The sequence below is a fragment of the Telmatherina bonti genome (assembly GCF_933228915.1).
Source record: "Telmatherina bonti genome assembly, chromosome: 14".
Lineage (NCBI taxonomy): Eukaryota > Metazoa > Chordata > Actinopteri > Atheriniformes > Telmatherinidae > Telmatherina > Telmatherina bonti.
The window spans coordinates 1,076,075-1,103,813 of record NC_136612.1 but is presented as its reverse complement, the minus strand read 5'-3'; the positions used below and the strand labels follow the sequence as shown (position 1 = coordinate 1,103,813).

Genomic DNA, 27,739 nt, shown 5'->3' with positions numbered 1-27,739 from the left:
CTAACAGGTAGATAAGCAGACATGTTAACTAAAAGGTAGATAAGCAGACACGTTAACTAAAAGGTAGATAAGCAGACACGTTAACTAACAGGTAGATAAGCAGACACATTAACTAAAAGGTAGATAAGCAGACACGTTAACTAACAGGTCGATAAGCAAACACGTTAACTAACAGATCGATAAGCAAACACGTTAACTAACAGATCGATAAGCAGACACGTTAACTAACAGGTCGATAAGCAGACATGTTAACTAAAAGGTAGATAAGCAGACACGTTAACTAACAGGTTGATAAGCAGACACGTTAACTAACAGGTAGATAAGCAGACACGTTAACTAACAGGTAGATAAGCAGACACGTTAACTAACAGGTCGATAAGCAGACATGTTAACTAAAAGGTAGATAAGCAGACACGTTAACTAACAGGTCGATAAGCAGACACGTTAACTAAAAGGTAGATAAGCAGACACGTTAACTAACAGGTCGATAAGCAGACACGTTAACTAAAAGGTAGATAAGCAGACACGTTAACTAACAGGTCGATAAGCAGACACGTTAACTAAAAGGTAGATAAGCAGACATGTTAACTAAAAGGTAGATAAGCAGACACGTTAACTAAAAAGTAGATAAGCAGACACGTTAACTAAAAGGTAGATAAGCAGACACGTTAACTAACAGGTCGATAAGCAAACACATTAACTAAAAGGTAGATAAGCAGACACGTTAACTAAAAGGTAGATAAGCAGACATGTTAACTAAAAGGTAGATAAGCAGACACGTTAACTAACAGGTCGATAAGCAAACACATTAACTAAAAGGTAGATAAGCAGACACGTTAACTAAAAGGTCGATAAGCAGACATGTTAACTAAAAGGTAGATAAGCAGACACGTTAACTAACAGGTCGATAAGCAGACACGTTAACTAACAGGTAGATAAGCAGACATGTTAACTAAAAGGTAGATAAGCAGACACGTTAATTAACAGGTAGATAAGCAGACACGTTAACTAACAGGTCGATAAGCAGACACGTTAACTAACAGGTCGATAAGCAGACACGTTAACTAAAAGGTAGATAAGCAGACACGTTAACTAACAGGTAGATAAGCAGACACGTTAACTAAAAGGTAGATAAGCAGACACGTTAACTAACAGGTCGATAAGCAGACACGTTAACTAACAGATCGATAAGCAGACACGTTAACTAACAGGTCGATAAGCAGACATGTTAACTAAAAGGTAGATAAGCAGACACGTTAACTAACAGGTCGATAAGCAGACACGTTAACTAAAAGGTAGATAAGCAGACACGTTAACTAACAGGTCGATAAGCAGACACGTTAACTAAAAGGTAGATAAGCAGACACGTTAACTAACAGGTAGATAAGCAGACACGTTAACTAACAGGTCGATAAGCAGACACGTTAACTAACAGATCGATAAGCAGACACGTTAACTAACAGGTCGATAAGCAGACATGTTAACTAAAAGGTAGATAAGCAGACACGTTAACTAAAAGGTAGATAAGCAGACACGTTAACTAACAGGTCGATAAGCAGACACGTTAACTAAAAGGTAGATAAGCAGACACGTTAACTAACAGGTAGATAAGCAGAAATGTTTACTAACAGGTAGATATGCAAACACATTAACTAAAAGGTAGATAAGCAAACACATTAACTAAAAGGTAGATAAGCAGACACGTTAACTAAAAGGTAGATAAGCAGACACGTTAACTAACAGGTCGATAAGCAAACACATTAACTAAAAAGTAGATAAGCAGACACGTTAACTAAAAGGTAGATAAGCAGACACGTTAACTAACAGGTCGATGAGCAAACACATTAACTAAAAGGTAGATAAGCAGACACGTTAACTAAAAGGTAGATAAGCAGACACGTTAACTAAAAGGTAGATAAGCAGACACGTTAACTAACAGGTCGATAAGCAAACACATTAACTAAAAGGTAGATAAGCAGACACGTTAACTAAAAGGTAGATAAGCAGACATGTTAACTAAAAGGTAGATAAGCAGACACGTTAACTAACAGGTAGATAAGCAGACATGTTAACTAAAAGGTAGATAAGCAGACACGTTAACTAAAAGGTAGATAAGCAGACACGTTAACTAACAGGTAGATAAGCAGACACATTAACTAAAAGGTAGATAAGCAGACACGTTAACTAACAGGTCGATAAGCAAACACGTTAACTAACAGATCGATAAGCAAACACGTTAACTAACAGATCGATAAGCAGACACGTTAACTAACAGGTCGATAAGCAGACATGTTAACTAAAAGGTAGATAAGCAGACACGTTAACTAACAGGTTGATAAGCAGACACGTTAACTAACAGGTAGATAAGCAGACACGTTAACTAACAGGTAGATAAGCAGACACGTTAACTAACAGGTCGATAAGCAGACATGTTAACTAAAAGGTAGATAAGCAGACACGTTAACTAACAGGTCGATAAGCAGACACGTTAACTAAAAGGTAGATAAGCAGACACGTTAACTAACAGGTCGATAAGCAGACACGTTAACTAAAAGGTAGATAAGCAGACACGTTAACTAACAGGTCGATAAGCAGACACGTTAACTAAAAGGTAGATAAGCAGACATGTTAACTAAAAGGTAGATAAGCAGACACGTTAACTAAAAAGTAGATAAGCAGACACGTTAACTAAAAGGTAGATAAGCAGACACGTTAACTAACAGGTCGATAAGCAAACACATTAACTAAAAGGTAGATAAGCAGACACGTTAACTAAAAGGTAGATAAGCAGACATGTTAACTAAAAGGTAGATAAGCAGACACGTTAACTAACAGGTCGATAAGCAAACACATTAACTAAAAGGTAGATAAGCAGACACGTTAACTAAAAGGTCGATAAGCAGACATGTTAACTAAAAGGTAGATAAGCAGACACGTTAACTAACAGGTCGATAAGCAGACACGTTAACTAACAGGTAGATAAGCAGACATGTTAACTAAAAGGTAGATAAGCAGACACGTTAATTAACAGGTAGATAAGCAGACACGTTAACTAACAGGTCGATAAGCAGACACGTTAACTAACAGGTCGATAAGCAGACACGTTAACTAAAAGGTAGATAAGCAGACACGTTAACTAACAGGTAGATAAGCAGACACGTTAACTAAAAGGTAGATAAGCAGACACGTTAACTAACAGGTCGATAAGCAGACACGTTAACTAACAGATCGATAAGCAGACACGTTAACTAACAGGTCGATAAGCAGACATGTTAACTAAAAGGTAGATAAGCAGACACGTTAACTAACAGGTCGATAAGCAGACACGTTAACTAAAAGGTAGATAAGCAGACACGTTAACTAACAGGTCGATAAGCAGACACGTTAACTAAAAGGTAGATAAGCAGACACGTTAACTAACAGGTAGATAAGCAGACACGTTAACTAACAGGTCGATAAGCAGACACGTTAACTAACAGATCGATAAGCAGACACGTTAACTAACAGGTCGATAAGCAGACATGTTAACTAAAAGGTAGATAAGCAGACACGTTAACTAAAAGGTAGATAAGCAGACACGTTAACTAACAGGTCGATAAGCAGACACGTTAACTAACAGGTCGATTAGCAGACACGTTAACTAAAAGGTAGATAAGCAGACACGTTAACTAACAGGTCGATAAGCAGACACGTTAACTAACAGGTCGATAAGCAGACACGTTAACTAAAAGGTAGATAAGCAGACACGTTAACTAACAGGTAGATAAGCAGACACGTTAACTAAAAGGTAGATAAGCAGACACGTTAACTAACAGGTCGATAAGCAGACACGTTAACTAACAGATCGATAAGCAGACACGTTAACTAACAGGTCGATAAGCAGACATGTTAACTAAAAGGTAGATAAGCAGACACGTTAACTAACAGGTCGATAAGCAGACACGTTAACTAACAGGTAGATAAGCAGACACGTTAACTAACAGGTAGATAAGCAGACACGTTAACTAACAGGTCGATAAGCAGACACATTAACTAACAGGTAGATAAGCAGACACGTTAACTAAAAGGTAGATAAGCAGACACGTTAACTAACAGGTCGATAAGCAGACATGTTAACTAAAAGGTAGATAAGCAGACACATTAACTAACAGGTAGATAAGCAGACACGTTAACTAAAAGGTAGATAAGCAGACACGTTAACTAACAGGTCGATAAGCAGACATGTTAACTAAAAGGTAGATAAGCAGACACGTTAACTAACAGGTAGATCAGCAGACATGTTAACTAACAGGTAGATAAGCAGACACGTTAACTAAAAGGTAGATAAGCAGACACGTTAACTAAAAGGTAGATAAGCAGACATGTTAACTAACAGGTAGATAAGCAGACACGTTAACTAAAAGGTAGATCAGCAGACACGTTAACTAACAGGTCGATAAGCAGACACGTTAACTAAAAGGTAGATAAGCAGACACGTTAACTAACAGGTAGATAAGCAGACATGTTAACTAACAGGTAGATAAGCAGACATGTTAACTAAAAGGTAGATAAGCAGAGACGTTAACTAACAGGTAGATAAGCAGACATGTTAACTAACAGGTAGATCAGCAGACACGTTAACTAACAGGTAGATAAGCAGACACGTTAACTAAAAGGTAGATAAGCAGACATGTTAACTAAAAGGTAGATAAGCAGACACGTTAACTAACAGGTCGATAAGCAGACACGTTAACTAACAGGTCGATAAGCAGACATGTTAACTAAAAGGTAGATAAGCAGACACGTTAACTAACAGGTCGATAAGCAGACACGTTAACTAACAGGTAGATAAGCAGACACGTTAACTAACAGGTCGATAAGCAGACATGTTAACTAAAAGGTAGATAAGCAGACACGTTAACTAACAGGTCGATAAGCAGACACGTTAACTAAAAGGTAGATAAGCAGACACGTTAACTAACAGGTCGATAAGCAGACACGTTAACTAAAAGGTAGATAAGCAGACATGTTAACTAAAAGGTAGATAAGCAGACACATTAACTAACAGGTAGATAAGCAGACACGTTAACTAAAAGGTAGATAAGCAGACACGTTAACTAACAGGTCGATAAGCAGACACGTTAACTAAAAGGTAGATAAGCAGACACGTTAACTAACAGGTAGATAAGCAGACATGTTAACTAACAGGTAGATAAGCAGACACGTTAACTAAAAGGTAGATAAGCAGACACGTTAACTAAAAGGTAGATAAGCAGACACGTTAACTAACAGGTAGATAAGCAGACACGTTAACTAAAAGGTAGATAAGCAGACACGTTAACTAACAGGTCGATAAGCAGACACGTTAACTAAAAGGTAGATAAGCAGACACGTTAACTAACAGGTAGATAAGCAGACATGTTAACTAACAGGTAGATAAGCAGACATGTTAACTAAAAGGTAGATAAGCAGACACGTTAACTAACAGGTAGATAAGCAGACATGTTAACTAACAGGTCGATAAGCAGACACGTTAACTAACAGGTAGATCAGCAGACACGTTAACTAACAGGTAGATAAGCAGACACGTTAACTAAAAGGTAGATAAGCAGACATGTTAACTAAAAGGTAGATAAGCAGACACGTTAACTAACAGGTCGATAAGCAGACATGTTAACTAACAGGTCGATAAGCAGACACGTTAACTAACAGGTAGATCAGCAGACACGTTAACTAACAGGTAGATAAGCAGACACGTTAACTAAAAGGTAGATAAGCAGACATGTTAACTAAAAGGTAGATAAGCAGACACGTTAACTAACAGGTCGATAAGCAGACACGTTAACTAACAGGTCAATAAGCAGACATGTTAACTAAAAGGTAGATAAGCAGACACGTTAACTAACAGGTCGATAAGCAGACACGTTAACTAACAGGTCGATAAGCAGACACGTTAATTAAAAGGTAGATAAGCAGACACGTTAACTAACAGGTAGATAAGCAGACATGTTAACTAAAAGGTAGATAAGCAGACACGTTAACTAACAGGTAGATAAGCAGACACGTTAACTAAAAGGTAGATAAGCAGACACGTTAACTAACAGGTCGATAAGCAGACATGTTAACTAAAAGGTAGATAAGCAGACACGTTAACTAACAGGTCGATAAGCAGACACGTTAACTAACAGGTAGATCAGCAGACACGTTAACTAACAGGTAGATAAGCAGACACGTTAACTAAAAGGTAGATAAGCAGACATGTTAACTAAAAGGTAGATAAGCAGACACGTTAACTAACAGGTCGATAAGCAGACACGTTAACTAACAGGTAGATAAGCAGACATGTTAACTAAAAGGTAGATAAGCAGACACGTTAACTAACAGGTAGATAAGCAGACATGTTAACTAAAAGGTAGATAAGCAGACACGTTAACTAAAAGGTAGATAAGCAGACACGTTAACTAACAGGTCGATAAGCAGACATGTTAACTAAAAGGTAGATAAGCAGACACGTTAACTAACAGGTCGATAAGCAGACATGTTAACTAACAGGTAGATAAGCAGACACGTTAACTAAAAGGTAGATAAGCAGACACGTTAACTAACAGGTAGATAAGGAGACACGTTAACTAAAAGGTAGATACTGTAACTAAGTTATTTCCTTCATCATGACGTCTTCAGAAAGCCCACAAAGCCATAATCAGAAATTAATATACGCTAAAGATTATGAAATAAATGAAAAAGTTCGAACATAAAATTTTCACAACACAGGTGTTTCTACCGAACAGTATTTCCAGCAAAACCTTTCCTCAGATGTTGTGTGGCCATTGATTTTCCTACTCCGGAACATTTGCAACGGCTTTCTGAAGCCCTTCCTTCCTGATTCGCTGTATAACTCTGGGTTTCGCTGTTGGCTCCACACTGTGCCATCTTCATCGGGAATAACCTTCCCACGCCATGTTGGGGGCTGTGGAAATGTGGAAAGTTTTTCCTGAAATATACTTCTACATTGGAACCCCATGAGAGCGCAAAAAACTTTCCACTGGTGATTTTGTCTGGCGATATTTAGGTTTTGTGCCACTCTGGGGTTTTGGAAATGTTGGAAGACTGACATTAGGCTATAAAACCAGACATATCACATGGTAATAAAGGCCAAATATTTTTAAAAATGTTTTACATTTTACATTTTGCACGTTGTTAGAAGGATAAATGATACTGTGATCCATTTTCATGGGTTCAGGCTAAATCTACTTTTCGCCGGTTCGTCCAACAGGAGGTTTCGGCTTCCTGTGTCCCGCATGTCCACATTTGGGATAAAAGTGAAGATTCTTTGGTCTTACCGGTCTTACAGATGGGACAGCAGTGGTTGGGCTCGTAGGTGGGATTCACGCAGTGGGGGGCCGGGCAGTCGGAGATGCTGCAATACACCTCCCTGTTGGCCTCGCACCGACACCGCTCACACCTCGACAGCTGAAACGCAACAGAAGGGTTTTCATGTGGGACTTTGGAACCAACATGAAGATAACAAGCTAAGGTTGGTTCTGGTTCTGGTTCTTCTCTTCGCTCAGTTCCAACCGGACCAGGTGGGAAAAACACAACTGTCCCTGAAGGGAGCGAAAACAAGTCGGACAAGCAAATTTTCCAGTTTAAAGACAGAAGAGATGCTGGGAAGAACAACTGGCACACACACACACACAGAAAACACACACACACACACACACACACACAAAGAAAACACACACACACACACACACACACACAGAAAACACACACACACACACACACACACACAGAAAACACACACACAGAAAACACACGGCCGGGTGGGATGGATGGAAGCAGGGGAACAGGGAAGACCAGAAGCAGGTCCAGAAAGATGAACCCAGTTTCAGTTCAGACTGAAACACACCAACAGGCTGCTGTGTGTTCATGGCATCATCTCCTGACAGACTCTTTTCTCTGCTGAAAACCCGCGGAGAGCCCCAAACGGCACGCGGCCACACACACTCATAAACAGTTCTGGATCTGGACTAGGCTTGGATCTGGACTAGGCTTGGATCTGGACTAAGCTCTGGATCTGGACTAAGCTTGGATCTGGACTAGGTTCTGGATCTGGACTAGGCTCTGGATCTGTAAAAGGTTCTGGATCTGGACTAGGCTCTGGATCTGGACTAGGCTCTGGATCTGGACTAAGCTCTGGATCTGGACTACGTTCTGGATCTGGACTAGGCTCTGGATCTGGACTAGGCTTGGATCTGGACTAGGCTCTGGATCTGGACTAGGCTCTGGATCTGTAAAAGGTTCTGGATCTGGACTAGGCTCTGGATCTGGACTAGGCTCTGGATCTGGACTAAGCTCGGATCTGGACTAGGTTCTGGATCTGGACTAGGCTCTGGATCTGGACTAGGTTCTGGATCTGGACTAGGTTCTGGATCTGGACTAAGCTCTGGATCTGGACTACGTTCTGGATCTGGACTAGGCTCTGGATCTGTAAAAGGTTCTGGATCTGGACTAGGCTCTGGATCTGGACTAGGCTCGGATCTGGACTAGGTTCTGGATCTGGACTAGGCTCTGGATCTGGACTAGGTTCTGGATCTGGACTAGGTTCTGGATCTGGACTAAGCTCTGGATCTGGACTACGTTCTGGATCTGGACTAGGCTCTGGATCTGTAAAAGGTTCTGGATCTGGACTAGGCTCTGGATCTGGACTAGGCTCTGGATCTGGACTAAGCTCAGGATCTGGACTACGTTCTGGATCTGGACTAGGCTCTGGATCTGTAAAAGGTTCTGGATCTGGACTAGGCTCTGGATCTGGACTAGGCTCTGGATCTGGACTAAGCTCGGATCTGGACTAGGCTCTGGATCTGGACTAAGCTCGGATCTGGACTAGGTTCTGGATCTGGACTAGGCTCTGGATCTGGAAAAGGCTCTGGATCTGGACTAGGCTCTGGATCTGAACTAGGTTCTGGATCTGGACTAGGTTCTGGATCTGGACTAGGCTCTGGATCTGGATTAGGTTCTGGATCTGGACTACGTTCTGGATCTGGACTAGGCTCTGGATCTGGACTACGTTCTGGATCTGGACAAGGCTCTGGATCTGGACAAGGTTCTGGATCTGGACTAGGCTCTGGATCTGGACTAGGCTTGGATCTGGACTAGGCTCTGGATCTGGACTAGGTTCTGGATCTGGACTAAGCTCGGATCTGGACTAGGTTCTGGATCTGGACTAGGCTCTGGATCTGGAAAAAGTTCTGGATCTGGACTAGGCTCTGGATCTGAACTAGGTTCTGGATCTGGACTAAGCTCTGGATCTGGACTAGGCTCTGGATCTGGACTAGGTTCTGGATCTGGACTAGGTTCTGGATCTGGACTAGGCTCTGGATCTGGACTAGGTTCTGGATCTGGACTAGGCTCTGGATCTGGACTAGGTTCTGGATCTGGACTAGGTTCTGGATCTGTACTAGGCTTGGATCTGGACTAGGCTTGGATCTGGACTAGGTTCTGGATCTGGACTAGGCTTGGATCTGGACTAGGCTCTGGATCTGGACTAGGCTCTGGATCTGGACTAAGCTCTGGATCTGGACTACGTTCTGGATCTGGACTAGGCTCTGGATCTGTAAAAGGTTCTGGATCTGGACTAGGCTCTGGATCTGGAATAGGCTCTGGATCTGGACTAAGCTCGGATCTGGACTAGGTTCAGGATCTGGACTAGGCTCTGGATCTGGACTAGGTTCTGGATCTGGACAAGGTTCTGGATCTGGACTAAGCTCTGGATCTGGACTAGGTTCTGGATCTGGACTAGGCTCTGGATCTGTAAAAGGTTCTGGATCTGGACTAGGCTCTGGATCTGGACTAGGCTCTGGATCTGGACTAAGCTCGGATCTGGACTAGGCTCTGGATCTGGACTAAGCTCGGATCTGGACTACGTTCTGGATCTGGACTAGGCTCTGGATCTGTAAAAGGTTCTGGATCTGGACTAGGCTCTGGATCTGGACTAGGCTCTGGATCTGGACAAGGTTCTGGATCTGGACTAGGCTCTGGATCTGGACTAGGCTCTGGATCTGGACTAAGCTCGGATCTGGACTAGGCTCTGGATCTGGACTAAGCTCGGATCTGGACTAGGCTCTGGATCTGGACTAAGCTCGGATCTGGACTAGGTTCTGGATCTGGACTAGGCTCTGGATCTGGAAAAGGCTCTGGATCTGGACTAGGTTCTGGATCTGGACTAGGTTCTGGATCTGGACTAGGCTCTGGATCTGGACTAGGTTCTGGATCTGGACTACGTTCTGGATCTGGACTAGGCTCTGGATCTGGACTAGGTTCTGGATCTGGACTAGGCTCTGGATCTGGACTAGGTTCTGGATCTGGACTAGGCTCTGGATCTGGACTAGGCTCTGGATCTGGACTAGGCTTGGATCTGGACTAGGCTCTGGATCTGGACTAGGCTCTAGATCTGGACTAGGTTCTGGATCTGGACTAAGCTCGGATCTGGACTAGGTTCTGGATCTGGACTAGGCTCTGGATCTGGACTAGGTTCTGGATCTGGACTAGGCTCTGGATCTGGACTAGGCTTGGATCTGGACTAGGCTTGGATCTGGACTAGGTTCTGGATCTGGACTAGGTTCTGGATCTGGACTAGGTTCTGGATCTGGACTAGGCTCTGGATCTGGACTAGGTTCTGGATCTGGACTAGGCTTGGATCTGGACTAGGCTTGGATCTGGACTAAGCTCTGGATCTGGACTAAGCTTGGATCTGGACTAGGTTCTGGATCTGGACTAGGCTCTGGATCTGTAAAAGGTTCTGGATCTGGACTAGGCTCTGGATCTGGACTAGGCTCTGGATCTGGACTAAGCTCTGGATCTGGACTACGTTCTGGATCTGGACTAGGCTCTGGATCTGGACTAGGCTTGGATCTGGACTAGGCTCTGGATCTGGACTAGGCTCTGGATCTGGACTAGGCTCTGGATCTGTAAAAGGTTCTGGATCTGGACTAGGCTCTGGATCTGGACTAGGCTCTGGATCTGGACTAAGCTCGGATCTGGACTAGGTTCTGGATCTGGACTAGGCTCTGGATCTGGACTAGGTTCTGGATCTGGACTAGGTTCTGGATCTGGACTAAGCTCTGGATCTGGACTACGTTCTGGATCTGGACTAGGCTCTGGATCTGTAAAAGGTTCTGGATCTGGACTAGGCTCTGGATCTGGACTAGGCTCGGATCTGGACTAGGTTCTGGATCTGGACTAGGCTCTGGATCTGGACTAGGTTCTGGATCTGGACTAGGTTCTGGATCTGGACTAAGCTCTGGATCTGGACTACGTTCTGGATCTGGACTAGGCTCTGGATCTGTAAAAGGTTCTGGATCTGGACTAGGCTCTGGATCTGGACTAGGCTCTGGATCTGGACTAAGCTCAGGATCTGGACTACGTTCTGGATCTGGACTAGGCTCTGGATCTGTAAAAGGTTCTGGATCTGGACTAGGCTCTGGATCTGGACTAGGCTCTGGATCTGGACTAAGCTCGGATCTGGACTAGGCTCTGGATCTGGACTAAGCTCGGATCTGGACTAGGTTCTGGATCTGGACTAGGCTCTGGATCTGGAAAAGGCTCTGGATCTGGACTAGGCTCTGGATCTGAACTAGGTTCTGGATCTGGACTAGGTTCTGGATCTGGACTAGGCTCTGGATCTGGATTAGGTTCTGGATCTGGACTACGTTCTGGATCTGGACTAGGCTCTGGATCTGGACTACGTTCTGGATCTGGACAAGGCTCTGGATCTGGACAAGGTTCTGGATCTGGACTAGGCTCTGGATCTGGACTAGGCTTGGATCTGGACTAGGCTCTGGATCTGGACTAGGTTCTGGATCTGGACTAAGCTCGGATCTGGACTAGGTTCTGGATCTGGACTAGGCTCTGGATCTGGAAAAAGTTCTGGATCTGGACTAGGCTCTGGATCTGAACTAGGTTCTGGATCTGGACTAAGCTCTGGATCTGGACTAGGCTCTGGATCTGGACTAGGTTCTGGATCTGGACTAGGTTCTGGATCTGGACTAGGCTCTGGATCTGGACTAGGTTCTGGATCTGGACTAGGCTCTGGATCTGGACTAGGTTCTGGATCTGGACTAGGTTCTGGATCTGTACTAGGCTTGGATCTGGACTAGGCTTGGATCTGGACTAGGTTCTGGATCTGGACTAGGCTTGGATCTGGACTAGGCTCTGGATCTGGACTAGGCTCTGGATCTGGACTAAGCTCTGGATCTGGACTACGTTCTGGATCTGGACTAGGCTCTGGATCTGTAAAAGGTTCTGGATCTGGACTAGGCTCTGGATCTGGAATAGGCTCTGGATCTGGACTAAGCTCGGATCTGGACTAGGTTCAGGATCTGGACTAGGCTCTGGATCTGGACTAGGTTCTGGATCTGGACAAGGTTCTGGATCTGGACTAAGCTCTGGATCTGGACTAGGTTCTGGATCTGGACTAGGCTCTGGATCTGTAAAAGGTTCTGGATCTGGACTAGGCTCTGGATCTGGACTAGGCTCTGGATCTGGACTAAGCTCGGATCTGGACTAGGCTCTGGATCTGGACTAAGCTCGGATCTGGACTACGTTCTGGATCTGGACTAGGCTCTGGATCTGTAAAAGGTTCTGGATCTGGACTAGGCTCTGGATCTGGACTAGGCTCTGGATCTGGACAAGGTTCTGGATCTGGACTAGGCTCTGGATCTGGACTAGGCTCTGGATCTGGACTAAGCTCGGATCTGGACTAGGCTCTGGATCTGGACTAAGCTCGGATCTGGACTAGGCTCTGGATCTGGACTAAGCTCGGATCTGGACTAGGTTCTGGATCTGGACTAGGCTCTGGATCTGGAAAAGGCTCTGGATCTGGACTAGGTTCTGGATCTGGACTAGGTTCTGGATCTGGACTAGGCTCTGGATCTGGACTAGGTTCTGGATCTGGACTACGTTCTGGATCTGGACTAGGCTCTGGATCTGGACTAGGTTCTGGATCTGGACTAGGCTCTGGATCTGGACTAGGTTCTGGATCTGGACTAGGCTCTGGATCTGGACTAGGCTCTGGATCTGGACTAGGCTTGGATCTGGACTAGGCTCTGGATCTGGACTAGGCTCTAGATCTGGACTAAGCTCGGATCTGGACTAGGTTCTGGATCTGGACTAGGCTCTGGATCTGGACTAGGTTCTGGATCTGGACTAGGCTCTGGATCTGGACTAGGCTTGGATCTGGACTAGGCTTGGATCTGGACTAGGTTCTGGATCTGGACTAGGTTCTGGATCTGGACTAGGTTCTGGATCTGGACTAGGCTCTGGATCTGGACTAGGCTCTGGATCTGGACTAGGTTCTGGATCTGGACTAGGCTTGGATCTGGACTAGGTTCTGGATCTGGACTAGGCTTGGATCTGGACTAGGCTCTGGATCTGGACTAGGCTCTGGATCTGGACTAGGTTCTGGATCTGGACTAGGCTCTAGTTCTGGACTAGGTTCTGGATCTGGACTAGGTTCTGGATCTGGACTAGGCTCTTGATCTGGACTAGGTTCTGGATCTGGACTAGGCTCTACATCTGGACTAGGTTCTGGATCTGGACTAGGCTCTGGATCTGGACTAGGCTCTGGATCTGGACTAGGTTCTGGATCTGGACTAGGCTTGGATCTGGACTAGGCTCTGGATCTGGACTAGGCTTGGATCTGGACTAGGCTCTGGATCTGGACTAGGTTCTGGATCTGGACTAAGCTTGGATCTGGACTAGGCTCTGGATCTGGACTAGGCTCTGGATCTGGACTAGGTTCTGGATCTGGACTAGGCTTGGATCTGGACTAGGCTCTGGATCTGGACTAGGCTCTGGATCTGGACTAGGTTTTGGATCTGGACTAGGCTCTAGATCTGGACTAGGTTCTGGATCTGGACTAGGTTCTGGATCTGGAATAGGCTTGGATCTGGACTAGGTTCTGGATCTGGACTAGGCTTGGATCTGGACTAGGCTCTGGATCTGGACTAGGCTCTGGATCTGGACTAAGTTCTGGATCTGGACTAGGCTTGGATCTGGACTAGGCTCTGGATCTGGAATAGGCTCTGGATCTGGACTAGGCTCTGGATCTGGACTAGGTTCTGGATCTGGACTAGGCTTGGATCTGGACTAGGCTCTGGATCTGGACTAGGCTTGGATCTGGACTAGGCTCTGGATCTGGACTAGGTTCTGGATCTGGACTAGGCTTGGATCTGGACTAGGCTCTGGATCTGGACTAGGTTTGGATCTGAACTAGGCTCTGGAACTGGACTAGGCTTGGATCTGGACAAGGCTCTGGATCTGGACTAGGCTTGGATCTGGAATAGGCTCTGGATCTGGACTAGGCTCTGGATCTGGACTAAGCTTAGATCTGGAATAGGTTTTGGATCTGGACTAGGCTCTGGAACTGGACTAAGCTCTGGATCTGGACTAGGCTCGGATCTGGACTAGGTTCTGGATCTGGACTAGGCTCTGGATCTGGACTAGGCTTGGATCTGGACTAGGCTCTGGATCTGGACTAAGCTCTGGATCTGGACTAAGCTCGGATCTGGACTAGGTTCTGGATCTGGACTAGGCTCTGGATCTGTAAAAGGTTCTGGATCTGGACTAGGCTCTGGATCTGGACTAGGCTCTGGATCTGGACTAAGCTCGGATCTGGACTAGGTTCTGGATCTGGACTAGGCTCTGGATCTGAACTAGGTTCTGGATCTGGACTAGGCTCTGGATCTCGACTAGGCTCTGGATCTGGACTACGTTCTGGATCTGGACTACGTTCTGGATCTGGACTAGGCTCTGGATCTGGACTACGTTCTGGATCTGGACTAGGCTCTGGATCTGAACTAGGCTTGGATCTGGACTAGGCTCTGGATCTGGACTAGGTTCTGGATCTGGACTAGGCTTGGATCTGGACTGGGCTCTGGATCTGGACTAGGCTTGTATCTGGACTAGGCTCTGGATCTGGAAAAGGTTCTGGATCTGGACTAGGCTTGGATCTGGACTGGGCTCTGGATCTGGACTAGGCTTGGATCTGGACTAGGCTCTGGATCTGGACTAGGTTCTGGATCTGGACTAGGCTTGGATCTGGACTAGGTTCTGGATCTGGACTAGGCTCTGGATCTGGACTAGGCTTGGATCTGGACTAGGCTCTGGATCTGGACTAGGCTTGGATCTGGACTAGGTTTGGATCTGGACTAGGCTTGGATCTGGACTAGGTTCTGGATCTGGACTAGGCTTGGATCTGGACTAGGCTTGGATCTGGACTAGGTTCTGGATCTGGACTAGGTTCTGGATCTGGACTAGGCTTGGATCTGGACTAGGTTCTGGATCTGGACTAGGCTCTGGATCTGGACTAGGCTCTGGATCTGGACTAGGCTTGGATCTGGACTAGGCTCTGGATCTGGACTAGGTTCTGGATCTGGACTAGGCTTGGATCTGGACTAGGCTCTGGGTCTGGAATAGGCTCTGGATCTGAACATGGCTCTAGATCTGGACTAGGCTCTGGATCTGGACTAGGCTTGGATCTGGACTAGGTTCTGGATCTGGACTAGGTTCTGGATCTGGACTAGGCTTGGATCTGGACTAGGCTCTGGATCTGGACTAGGCTTGGATCTGGAATAGGCTCTGGATCTGGACTAGGCTCTGGATCTGGACTAAGCTTGGATCTGGACTAGGCTCTGGAACTGGACTAGGCTTGGATCTGGACTAGGCTCTGGATCTGGACTAAGCTCTGGATCTGGACTAAGCTCGGATCTGGACTAGGTTCTGGATCTGGACTAGGCTCTGGATCTGGACTAGGCTTGGATCTGGACTAGGTTCTGGATCTGGACTAGGTTCTGGATCTGGACTAGGCTTGGATCTGGACTAGGCTCTGGATCTGGACTAGGCTCTGGATCTGGACTAGGTTCTGGATCTGGACTAGGCTCTAGTTCTGGACTAGGTTCTGGATCTGGACTAGGTTCTGGATCTGGACTAGGCTCTTGATCTGGACTAGGTTCTGGATCTGGACTAGGCTCTACATCTGGACTAGGTTCTGGATCTGGACTAGGCTCTGGATCTGGACTAGGCTCTGGATCTGGACTAGGTTCTGGATCTGGACTAGGCTTGGATCTGGACTAGGCTCTGGATCTGGACTAGGCTTGGATCTGGACTAGGCTCTGGATCTGGACTAGGTTCTGGATCTGGACTAAGCTTGGATCTGGACTAGGCTCTGGATCTGGACTAGGCTCTGGATCTGGACTAGGTTCTGGATCTGGACTAGGCTTGGATCTGGACTAGGCTCTGGATCTGGACTAGGCTCTGGATCTGGACTAGGTTTTGGATCTGGACTAGGCTCTAGATCTGGACTAGGTTCTGGATCTGGACTAGGTTCTGGATCTGGAATAGGCTTGGATCTGGACTAGGTTCTGGATCTGGACTAGGCTTGGATCTGGACTAGGCTCTGGATCTGGACTAGGCTCTGGATCTGGACTAAGTTCTGGATCTGGACTAGGCTTGGATCTGGACTAGGCTCTGGATCTGGAATAGGCTCTGGATCTGGACTAGGCTCTGGATCTGGACTAGGTTCTGGATCTGGACTAGGCTTGGATCTGGACTAGGCTCTGGATCTGGACTAGGCTTGGATCTGGACTAGGCTCTGGATCTGGACTAGGTTCTGGATCTGGACTAGGCTTGGATCTGGACTAGGCTCTGGATCTGGACTAGGTTTGGATCTGAACTAGGCTCTGGAACTGGACTAGGCTTGGATCTGGACAAGGCTCTGGATCTGGACTAGGCTTGGATCTGGAATAGGCTCTGGATCTGGACTAGGCTCTGGATCTGGACTAAGCTTAGATCTGGAATAGGTTTTGGATCTGGACTAGGCTCTGGAACTGGACTAAGCTCTGGATCTGGACTAGGCTCGGATCTGGACTAGGTTCTGGATCTGGACTAGGCTCTGGATCTGGACTAGGCTTGGATCTGGACTAGGCTCTGGATCTGGACTAAGCTCTGGATCTGGACTAAGCTCGGATCTGGACTAGGTTCTGGATCTGGACTAGGCTCTGGATCTGTAAAAGGTTCTGGATCTGGACTAGGCTCTGGATCTGGACTAGGCTCTGGATCTGGACTAAGCTCGGATCTGGACTAGGTTCTGGATCTGGACTAGGCTCTGGATCTGAACTAGGTTCTGGATCTGGACTAGGCTCTGGATCTCGACTAGGCTCTGGATCTGGACTACGTTCTGGATCTGGACTACGTTCTGGATCTGGACTAGGCTCTGGATCTGGACTACGTTCTGGATCTGGACTAGGCTCTGGATCTGAACTAGGCTTGGATCTGGACTAGGCTCTGGATCTGGACTAGGTTCTGGATCTGGACTAGGCTTGGATCTGGACTGGGCTCTGGATCTGGACTAGGCTTGGATCTGGACTAGGCTCTGGATCTGGAAAAGGTTCTGGATCTGGACTAGGCTTGGATCTGGACTGGGCTCTGGATCTGGACTAGGCTTGGATCTGGACTAGGCTCTGGATCTGGACTAGGTTCTGGATCTGGACTAGGCTTGGATCTGGACTAGGTTCTGGATCTGGACTAGGCTCTGGATCTGGACTAGGCTTGGATCTGGACTAGGCTCTGGATCTGGACTAGGCTTGGATCTGGACTAGGTTTGGATCTGGACTAGGCTTGGATCTGGACTAGGTTCTGGATCTGGACTAGGCTTGGATCTGGACTAGGCTTGGATCTGGACTAGGTTCTGGATCTGGACTAGGTTCTGGATCTGGACTAGGCTTGGATCTGGACTAGGTTCTGGATCTGGACTAGGCTCTGGATCTGGACTAGGCTCTGGATCTGGACTAGGCTTGGATCTGGACTAGGCTCTGGATCTGGACTAGGTTCTGGATCTGGACTAGGCTTGGATCTGGACTAGGCTCTGGGTCTGGAATAGGCTCTGGATCTGAACTAGGCTCTAGATCTGGACTAGGCTCTGGATCTGGACTAGGCTTGGATCTGGACTAGGTTCTGGATCTGGACTAGGTTCTGGATCTGGACTAGGCTTGGATCTGGACTAGGCTCTGGATCTGGACTAGGCTTGGATCTGGAATAGGCTCTGGATCTGGACTAGGCTCTGGATCTGGACTAAGCTTGGATCTGGACTAGGCTCTGGAACTGGACTAGGCTTGGATCTGGACTAGGCTCTGGATCTGGACTAAGCTCTGGATCTGGACTAAGCTCGGATCTGGACTAGGTTCTGGATCTGGACTAGGCTCTGGATCTGGACTAGGCTTGGATCTGGACTAGGCTCTGGATCTGGACTAAGCTCGGATCTGGACTAGGTTCTGGATCTGGACTAGGCTCTGGATCTGTAAAAGGTTCTGGATCTGGACTAGGCTCTGGATCTGGACTAGGCTCTGGATCTGGACTAAGCTCGGATCTGGACTACGTTCTGGATCTGGACTACGTTCTGGATCTGGACTAGGCTCTGGATCTGGACTACGTTCTGGATCTGGACTACGTTCTGGATCTGGACTAGGCTCTGGATCTGGACTAGGTTCTGGATCTGGACTAGGCTCTGGATCTGGACTAGGCTTGGATCTGGACTAGGCTCTGGATCTGGACTAGGCTCTAGATCTGGACTAGGTTCTGGATCTGGACTAAGCTCGGATCTGGACTAGGCTCTGGATCTGGACTAGGCTCTGGATCTGGAAAAGGTTCTGGATCTGGACTAGGCTTGGATCTGGACTGGGCTCTGGATCTGGACTAGGCTTGGATCTGGACTAGGCTCTGGATCTAGACTAAGGTTCTGGATCTGGACTAGGCTTGGATCTGGAGTAGGTTCTGGATCTGGACTAGGCTTGGATCTGGACTAGGCTTGGATCTGGACTAGGCTCTGGATCTGGACTAGGCTCTGGATCTGGACTAGGCTTGGATCTGGACTAGGTTTGGATCTGGACTAGGCTTGGATCTGGACTAGGTTCTGGATCTGGACTAGGTTCTGGATCTGGACTAGTCTTGGATCTGGACTAGGTTCTGGATCTGGACTAGGCTCTGGATCATAATTAGGCTCTGGATCTGGACTAGGCTTGGATCTGGACTAGGCTCTGGATCTGGACTAGGTTCTGGATCTGGACTAGGCTTGGATCTGGATTAGGCTCTGGGTCTGGAATAGGCTCTGGATCTGGACTAGGCTCTGGATCTGGACTAGGCTCTGGAACTGGACTAGGCTTGGATCTGGACTAGGTTCTGGATCTGGACTAGGTTCTGGATCTGGACTAGGCTTGGATCTGGACTAGGTTCTGGATCTGGACTAGGCTTGGATCTGGACTAGGCTCTGGATCTGGACTAGGCTCTGGATCTGGACTAGGTTTGGATCTGGACTAGGTTCTGGATCTGGACTAGGTTTGGATCTGGACTAGGTTCTGGATCTGGACTAGGTTCTGGATCTGGACTAGGCTTGGATCTGGACTAGGCTTGGATCTGGACTAGGCTCTGGATCTGGACTAGGCTCTGGATCTAGACAAGGTTTGGATCTGGACTAGGCTTGGATCTGGACTAGGTTCTGGATCTGGACTAGGCTTGGATCTGGACTAGGCTCTGGATCTGGACTAGGTTTGGATCTGGACTAGGCTCTGGATCTGGACTAGGCTTGGATCTGGACTAGGTTCTGGATCTGGACTAGGCTCTGGATCTGGAATAGGGTCTGGATCTGGACTAGGCTTGGATCTGGACTAGGTTTGGATCTGGACTAGGCTCTGGAACTGGACTAGGCTCTGGATCTGGACTAGGCTTGGATCTGGACTAGGCTCTGGATCTGGACTAGGCTCTGGGTCTGGAATAGGTTCTGGATCTGGACTAGGCTCTGGAACTGGACTAGGCTTGGATCTGGACTAGGCTTGGATCTGGACTAGGCTCTGGATCTGGACTAAGCTCGGATCTGGACTAGGTTCTGGATCTGGACTAGGCTCTGGATCTGTAAAAGGTTCTGGATCTGGACTAGGCTCTGGATCTGGACTAGGCTCTGGATCTGGACTAGGCTTGGATCTGGAATAGGCTCTGGATCTGGACTAGGCTCTGGATCTGGACTAGGCTCTGGGTGTGGAATAGGCTCTGGATCTGGACTAGGCTCTGGATCTGGACTAGGCTTGGATCTGGAATAGGCTCTGGATCTGGAATAGGCTCTGGATCTGGACTAGGCTCTGGATCTGGACTAGGCTTGGATCTGGACTAGGCTCTGGGTCTGGAATAGGCTCTGGGTCTGGACTAGGCTCTGGATCTGGACTAGGCTTGGATCTGGACTAGGCTCTGGGTCTGGAATAGGCTCTGGGTCTGGAATAGGCTCTGGGTCTGGACTAGGCTCTGGATCTGGACTAGGCTTGGATCTGGACTAGGCTCTGGATCTGGAATAGGCTCTGGGTCTGGAATAGGCTCTGGGTCTGGACTAGGCTCTGAATCTGGACTAGGCTTGGATCTGGACTAGGCTCTGGATCTGGAATAGGCTCTGGGTCTGGAATAGGCTCTGGATCTGGACTAGGCTTGGATCTGGAATAGGTTCTGGATCTGGACTAGGCTCTGGGTCTGGACTAGGCTTGGATCTGGAATAGGCTCTGGATCTGGACTAGGCTCTGGGTCTGAAATAGGCTCTGGATCTGGACTAGGCTCTGGATCTGGACTAGGTTTGGATCTGGACCAGGTCCGGAGGACATCTGGTTCTTGCTCACCCGGAACTCCTCCAGGAGTCGGTACGTCCTCCCTCCGTGGACACACACCCGGGCCATGGCCTCACACACCGGGCAGCACGACTTGTACCTGATGCGCGTGCACCGGGGGTGGATGCGCGGACACTTGGGTCGGACGCACACGGGACCGTCGACGGTGCACGTGCACGGACAGGCCGTGGAGCTCGGGTAGTACACCTCTCCGATGCCGTACACGAAGCCGTGGTCGTCGATGCACCACTTTCCGCGGTAGTCCCCGAACTCGTAGTCCAGCTCGGTTCTGGTGGAGTACTCCGCCCCAGCACGCGCTGCGCACGCGGGTCCGCGCCGCACCGGGAATGGAAGCAGCGCGACGGACAGCAGGATGAGCGCGCGGGTCAGCATGGTGGACGGGTTACTCTGAACTGACCGCGTGCGTCTGCCGCGCCGCCGCGCTCCGCTCCGCGTCCCCTCCCACTGTCACGCGCGTCAGTCCATCTCAGCCTCCAACATGTTCTGCTGACGTCTGAACACAGTGATGCTGGACTTGTTGGTTGTTGTTTGGTTTTTTTACCAGTCAAACGATTGTGTCACCAGTTGGTCCAGTTCAGAAGCCAAGTTTATCCCACTTGGTTACTGGTTGAAATCCTGAGCCAGTCCTTTAGGGGCACCATGTGCAGCCTGCAGCGCGTCCACTGGTCCGCAAACAGCTGGTTGCACCTGGCAGGTTGTCCTCTTCAGAGACACCTGGGAACAGAACACCTGTCCTCTTCAGAGACACCTGGGAACAGAACACCTGTCGTCTTCAGAGACACCTGGGAACAGAACACCTGTCCTCTTCAGAGACACCTGGGAACAGAACACCTGTCCTCTTCAGAGACACCTGGGAACAGAACACCTGTCGTCTTCAGAGACACCTGGGAACAGAACACCTGTCCTCTTCAGAGACACCTGAGAACAGAACACCTGTCCTCTTCAGAGACACCTGGGAACAGAACACCTGTCGTCTTCAGAGACACCTGGGAACAGAACACCTGTCCTCTTCAGAGACACCTGGGAACAGAACACCTGTCCTATTCAGAGACACCTGGGAACAGAACACCTGTCCTCTTCAGAGACACCTGGGAACAGAACACCTGTCCTCTTCAGAGACACCTGGGAACAGAACACCTGTCCTCTTCAGAGACACCTGGGAACAGAACACCTGTCGTCTTCAGAGACACCTGGGAACAGAACACCTGTCCTCTTCAGAGATACCTGGGAACAGAACACCTGTCCTCTTCAGAGACACCTGGGAACAGAACACCTGTCGTCTTCAGAGACACCTGGGAACAGAACACCTGTCCTCTTCAGAGACACCTGGGAACAGAACACCTGTCGTCTTCAGAGACACCTGGGAACAGAACACCTGTCCTCTTCAGAGACACCTGGGAACAGAACACCTGTCGTCTTCAGAGACACCTGGGAACAGAACACCTGTCGTCTTCAGAGACACCTGGGAACAGAACACCTGTCCTCTTCAGAGACACCTGGGAACAGAACACCTGTCCTCTTCAGAGACACCTGGGAACAGAACACCTGTCCTCTTCAGAGACACCTGGGAACAGAACACCTGTCGTCTTCAGAGACACCTGGGAACAGAACACCTGTCCTCTTCAGAGACACCTGGGAACAGAACACCTGTCCTCTTCAGAGACACCTGGGAACAGAACACCTGTCCTCTTCAGAGACACCTGGGAACAGAACACCTGTCCTCTTCAGAGACACCTGGGAACAGAACACCTGTCGTCTTCAGAGACACCTGGGAACAGAACACCTGTCCTCTTCAGAGACACCTGGGAACAGAACACCTGTCCTCTTCAGAGACACCTGGGAACAGAACGTAGGTGGAAGCAGGTGCTTGTAGAACCTGTGATGTGATCCTGGTCCAGAATAACGCCACGCTCCCTGTCTGCAGGTCTGGAAGCCAAGTCGAGGTACAACAACCTCCATCTGTAGGAGAAACCTGCCAGAGTTTTCCGGCTCCTTGTGTCTTCAAAACAATTTTGCAATCACACTGTCAGACGTAGCTGTAATTTTTACTGTAATTTACCAAATATCTGACAGTACAAAGCTGTAAAAGCAGTTTTTCAGTAATTAACTAGGATATATGTTGCATCGTGGGAGTTTTGGTCACATGAGACATTAATTCCTGTTCACTGCTGTAGTCTTTAAATTGACAGTAAGTTACTTTATACCACAAGTGTCGTGTAAAAGGTGATCCGACTTGAGTTAAAAAGAAGTTCTGTCAAATTCCCAGTAGTTCTAAATCATCGCGGCGGCTCAAACGCTAGTTGGTAACCATGGTGACAGAAATGTCGCAGAACGGGTAGAACAGAGATCAGGCAGACGACTTGGTGGCGGCTTACCCAGCACAGCTTGTCTTGCTTTGTAGCGGACAGGATTTTAAGACTTTTGGACAGGACACGGTATTTTCCCATCTTATTGTTGACTGAAAAGACTTAGAAGATTCAGGCTTTCAGACGGAGAGTGGAACCAATGTGAAAACACTGATTGCCATATGTGGGGATAACCTTGGTCCCCACTCTTGGTGGATTCACTGACAATCTCAGCAGTAACAAAAACTTTTGTAGGTTCTGTTTCATTGAGAGCCAGATCACCAGCAGCGTTAGCCTTTACAAAGAACAGCTGGAAACTGTAAAAACAGTGTTCCCCAACTGTCTTCTGGCTTCTGGCTGACATCACTTCAGGTCTTCCTCCATGACCTGGGCATGACCTTTGTGAGGGAATAGTGTCCAGGGATTTAGCTCTTTATGCGTCTGATGAAACATTTCACTTCTGGTGGTAGAGAGGAGGCGGTAGAGAGGAGGCGGTAGAGAGGAGGCGGTAGAGAGGAGGCGGTAGAGAGGAGGCGGTAGAGAGGAGGCGGTAGAGAGGAGGCGGTAGAGAGGAAGTGGTAGAGAGGAGGCGGTAGAGAGGAGGCGGTAGAGAGGAGGCGGTAGAGAGGAGGCGGTAGAGAGGAGGTGGTAGAGAGGAAGTGGTAGAGAGGAGGTGGTAGAGAGGAAGTGGTAGAGAGGAGGTGGTAGAGAGGAAGTGGTAGAGAGGAAGCGGTAGAGAGGAAGCGGTAGAGAGGAGGCGGTAGAGAGGAAGTGGTAGAGAGGAAGTGGTAGAGAGGAGGTGGTAGAGAGGAAGTGGTAGAGAGGAAGTGGTAGAGAGGAGGCGGTAGAGAGGAGGTGGTAGAGTGGTAGAGAGGATGTGGTAGAGAGGTAAAGAGGAGGTGGTAGAGTGGTAGAGAGGATGTGGTAGAGAGGTAAAGAGGAGGTGGTAGAGAGGAGGTGATAGAGAGGAGGTGGTAGAGTGGTAGAGAGGATGTGGTAGAGAGGTAAAGAGGAGGTGGTAGAGTGGTAGAGAGGATGTGGTAGAGAGGTAAAGAGGAGGTGGTAGAGAGGAGGTGATAGAGAGGATGTGGTAGAGAGGTAAAGAGGAGGTGGTAGAGAGGAGGCGGTAGAGAGGAGGTGGTAGAGAGGAAGTGGTAGAGAGGAAGTGGTAGAGAGGAAGTGGTAGAGAGGAGGTGGTAGAGAGGAGGCGGTAGAGAGGAGGTGGTAGAGTGGTAGAGAGGAGGTGATAGAGAGGAGGTGGTAGAGAGGAGGTGGTAGAGAGGAGGTGATAGAGAGGAGGTGATAGAGAGGAGGTGGTAGAGAGGAGGTGATAGAGAGGAGGTGGTAGAGTGGTAGAGAGGAGGTGGTAGAGCGGTAAAGAGGAGGTGGTAGAGAGGAGGTGATAGAGAGGAGGTGGTAGAGTGGTAGAGAGGAGGTGATAGAGAGGAGGTGATAGAGAGGAGGTGATAGAGAGGAGGTGATAGAGAGGAGGTGGTAGAGTGGTAGAGAGGAGGTGGTAGAGCGGTAAAGAGGAGGTGGTAGAGAGGAGGTGATAGAGAGGTAAAGAGGAGGTGGTAGAGAGGAGGTGATAGAGTGGTAGAGAGGATGTGGTAGAGAGGTAAAGAGGAGGTGGTAGAGAGGAGGTGATAGAGAGGAGGTGGTAGAGTGGTAGAGAGGATGTGGTAGAGAGGTAAAGAGGAGGTGGTAGAGTGGTAGAGAGGATGTGGTAGAGAGGTAAAGAGGAGGTGGTAGAGAGGAGGTGATAGAGAGGAGGTGGTAGAGTGGTAGAGAGGATGTGGTAGAGAGGTAAAGAGGAGGTGGTAGAGAGGAGGCGGTAGAGAGGAGGTGGTAGAGAGGAAGTGGTAGAGAGGAAGTGGTAGAGAGGAAGTGGTAGAGAGGAGGCGGTAGAGAGGAGGTGGTAGAGTGGTAGAGAGGAGGTGATAGAGAGGAGGTGGTAGAGAGGAGGTGGTAGAGAGGAGGTGATAGAGAGGAGGTGATAGAGAGGAGGTGGTAGAGAGGAGGTGATAGAGAGGAGGTGGTAGAGTGGTAGAGAGGAGGTGGTAGAGCGGTAAAGAGGAGGTGGTAGAGAGGAGGTGGTAGAGTGGTAGAGAGGAGGTGGTAGAGAGGAGGTGATAGAGAGGAGGTGATAGAGAGGAGGTGGTAGAGTGGTAGAGAGGAGGTGGTAGAGCGGTAAAGAGGAGGTGGTAGAGAGGAGGTGATAGAGAGGAGGTGATAGAGAGGAGGTGGTAGAGTGGTAGAGAGGAGGTGGTAGAGAGGAGGTGATAGAGAGGAGGTGGTAGAGAGGAGGTGGTAGAGTGGTAGAGAGGAGGCGGTAGAGAGGAGGTGGTAGAGAGGAGGTGATAGAGAGGAGGTGATAGAGAGGAGGTGGTAGAGAGGAGGGGGTAGAGTGGTAGAGAGGAGGCAGAAGAGAGGAGGGGGTAGGGAAGAGCTGGGAGAGAGGAGGTGGTAGAGTGGAAGACACAAGGCAGTAGAGAGGAGGCGGAAGAGAGATAAAGAGAGAGAAAAGGGACCTGTCTCTAACCAGCTACAGACCAGTCTCTAACCAGCTATAGACCTGTCTCTAAACAGCTATAGACCTGTCTCTAAACAGCTATAGACCTGTCTCTAACCAGCTGTAGACCTGTCTCTAACCAGCTATAGACCAGTCTCTAACCAGCTATAGACCTGTCTCTAACCAGCTTTAGACCTGTCTCTAACCAGCTATAGACCAGTCTCTAACCAGCTGTAGACCTGTGTCTAACCAGCTGTAGACCTGTCTCTAACCAGCTATAGACCAGTCTCTAACCAGCTATAGACCTGTCTCTAACCAGCTGTAGACCAGTCTCTAACCAGCTATAGACCTGTCTCTAACCAGCTATAGACCTGTCTCTAACCAGCTGTAGACCAGTCTCTAACCAGCTATAGACCTGTCTCTAACCAGCTATAGACCTGTCTCTAACCAGCTGTAGACCTGTCTCTAACCAGCTGTAGACCTGTCTCTAACCAGCTATAGACCAGTCTCTAACCAGCTATAGACCAGTCTCTAACCAGCTATAGACCTGTCTCTAACCAGCTGTAGACCTGTCTCTAACCAGCTATAGACCTGTCTCTAACCAGCTACAGACCTGTTTCTAACCAGCTATAGACCAGTCTCTAACCAGCTATAGACCAGTCTCTAACCAGCTACAGACCTGTCTCTAACCAGCTATAGACCTGTCTCTAACCAGCTATAGACCTGTCTCTAACCAGCTACAGACCAGTCTCTAACCAGCTATAGACCAGTCTCTAACCAGCTACAGACCTGTCTCTAACCAGCTATAGACCTGTCTCTAACCAGCTGTAGACCAGTCTCTAACCAGCTATAGACCTGTGTCTAACCAGCTATAGACCTGTCTCTAACCAGCTATAGACCTGTCTCTAACCAGCTACAGACCAGTCTCTAACCAGCTAAAGACCTGTCTCTAACCAGCTACAGACCAGTCTCTAACCAGCTATAGACCTGTCTCTAACCAGCTACAGACCAGTCTCTAACCAGCTACAGACCTGTCTCTAACCAGCTATAGACCTGTCTCTAACCAGCTATAGACCTGTCTCTAACCAGCTATAGACCAGTCTCTAACCAGCTACAGACCTGTCTCTAACCAGCTACAGACCTGTCTCTAACCAGCTATAGACCTGTCTCTAACCAGCTGTAGACCAGTCTCTAACCAGCTATAGACCTGTGTCTAACCAGCTATAGACCTGTCTCTAACCAGCTACAGACCAGTCTCTAACCAGCTATAGACCTGTCTCTAACCAGCTATAGACCAGTCTCTAAACAGCTATAGACCTGTCTCTAACCAGCTGTAGACCTGTCTCTAACCAGCTATAGACCAGTCTCTAACCAGCTATAGACCTGTCTCTAACCAGCTGTAGACCTGTCTCTAACCAGCTATAGACCAGTCTCTAACCAGCTATAGACTTGTGTCTAACCAGCTGTAGACCTGTCTCTAACCAGCTATAGACCAGTCTCTAACCAGCTATAGACCTGTCTCTAACCAGCTGTAGACCAGTCTCTAACCAGCTATAGACCTGTCTCTAACCAGCTATAGACCTGTCTCTAACCAGCTGTAGACCTGTCTCTAAACAGCTATAGACCTGTCTCTAACCAGCTGTAGACCTGTCTCTAACCAGCTATAGACCAGTCTCTAACCAGCTGTAGACCTGTCTCTAACCAGCTATAGACCAGTCTCTAACCAGCTATAGACCTGTGTCTAACCAGCTGTAGACCTGTCTCTAACCAGCTATAGACCAGTCTCTAACCAGCTGTAGACCTGTCTCTAACCAGCTATAGACCAGTCTCTAACCAGCTGTAGACCTGTCTCTAACCAGCTATAGACCAGTCTCTAACCAGCTGTAGACCTGTCTCTAACCAGCTATAGACCAGTCTCTAACCAGCTATAGACCTGTGTCTAACCAGCTGTAGACCTGTCTCTAACCAGCTATAGACCAGTCTCTAACCAGCTATAGACCTGTCTCTAACCAGCTATAGACCAGTCTCTAACCAGCTGTAGACCTGTCTCTAACCAGCTATAGACCAGTCTCTAACCAGCTATAGACCAGTCTCTAACCAGCTGTAGACCTGTCTCTAACCAGCTATAGACCAGTCTCTAACCAGCTATAGACCTGTGTCTAACCAGCTGTAGACCTGTCTCTAAC

The 27,739-nt window shown here is 48.1% G+C and overlaps 1 protein-coding gene across 1 annotated transcript in view; it reads right to left on the bottom strand.

The window, feature by feature from the left end:
- LOC306765236 (von Willebrand factor C domain-containing protein 2-like) overlaps window positions 1-21,068 on the bottom strand; it is a gene marked incomplete at both ends in the record, with an annotated part of 107,064 nt that extends 85,996 nt beyond the window's left edge. The window contains 2 exons of the mRNA XM_079252638.1: window positions 7,320-7,449; window positions 20,688-21,068. Of these exons, the coding sequence (XP_079108764.1) occupies window positions 7,320-7,449; window positions 20,688-21,068 (511 nt within the window). The remainder of the gene's footprint in view (window positions 1-7,319; window positions 7,450-20,687) is intronic.
- Window positions 21,069-27,739: the final 6,671 nt, after the last annotated feature.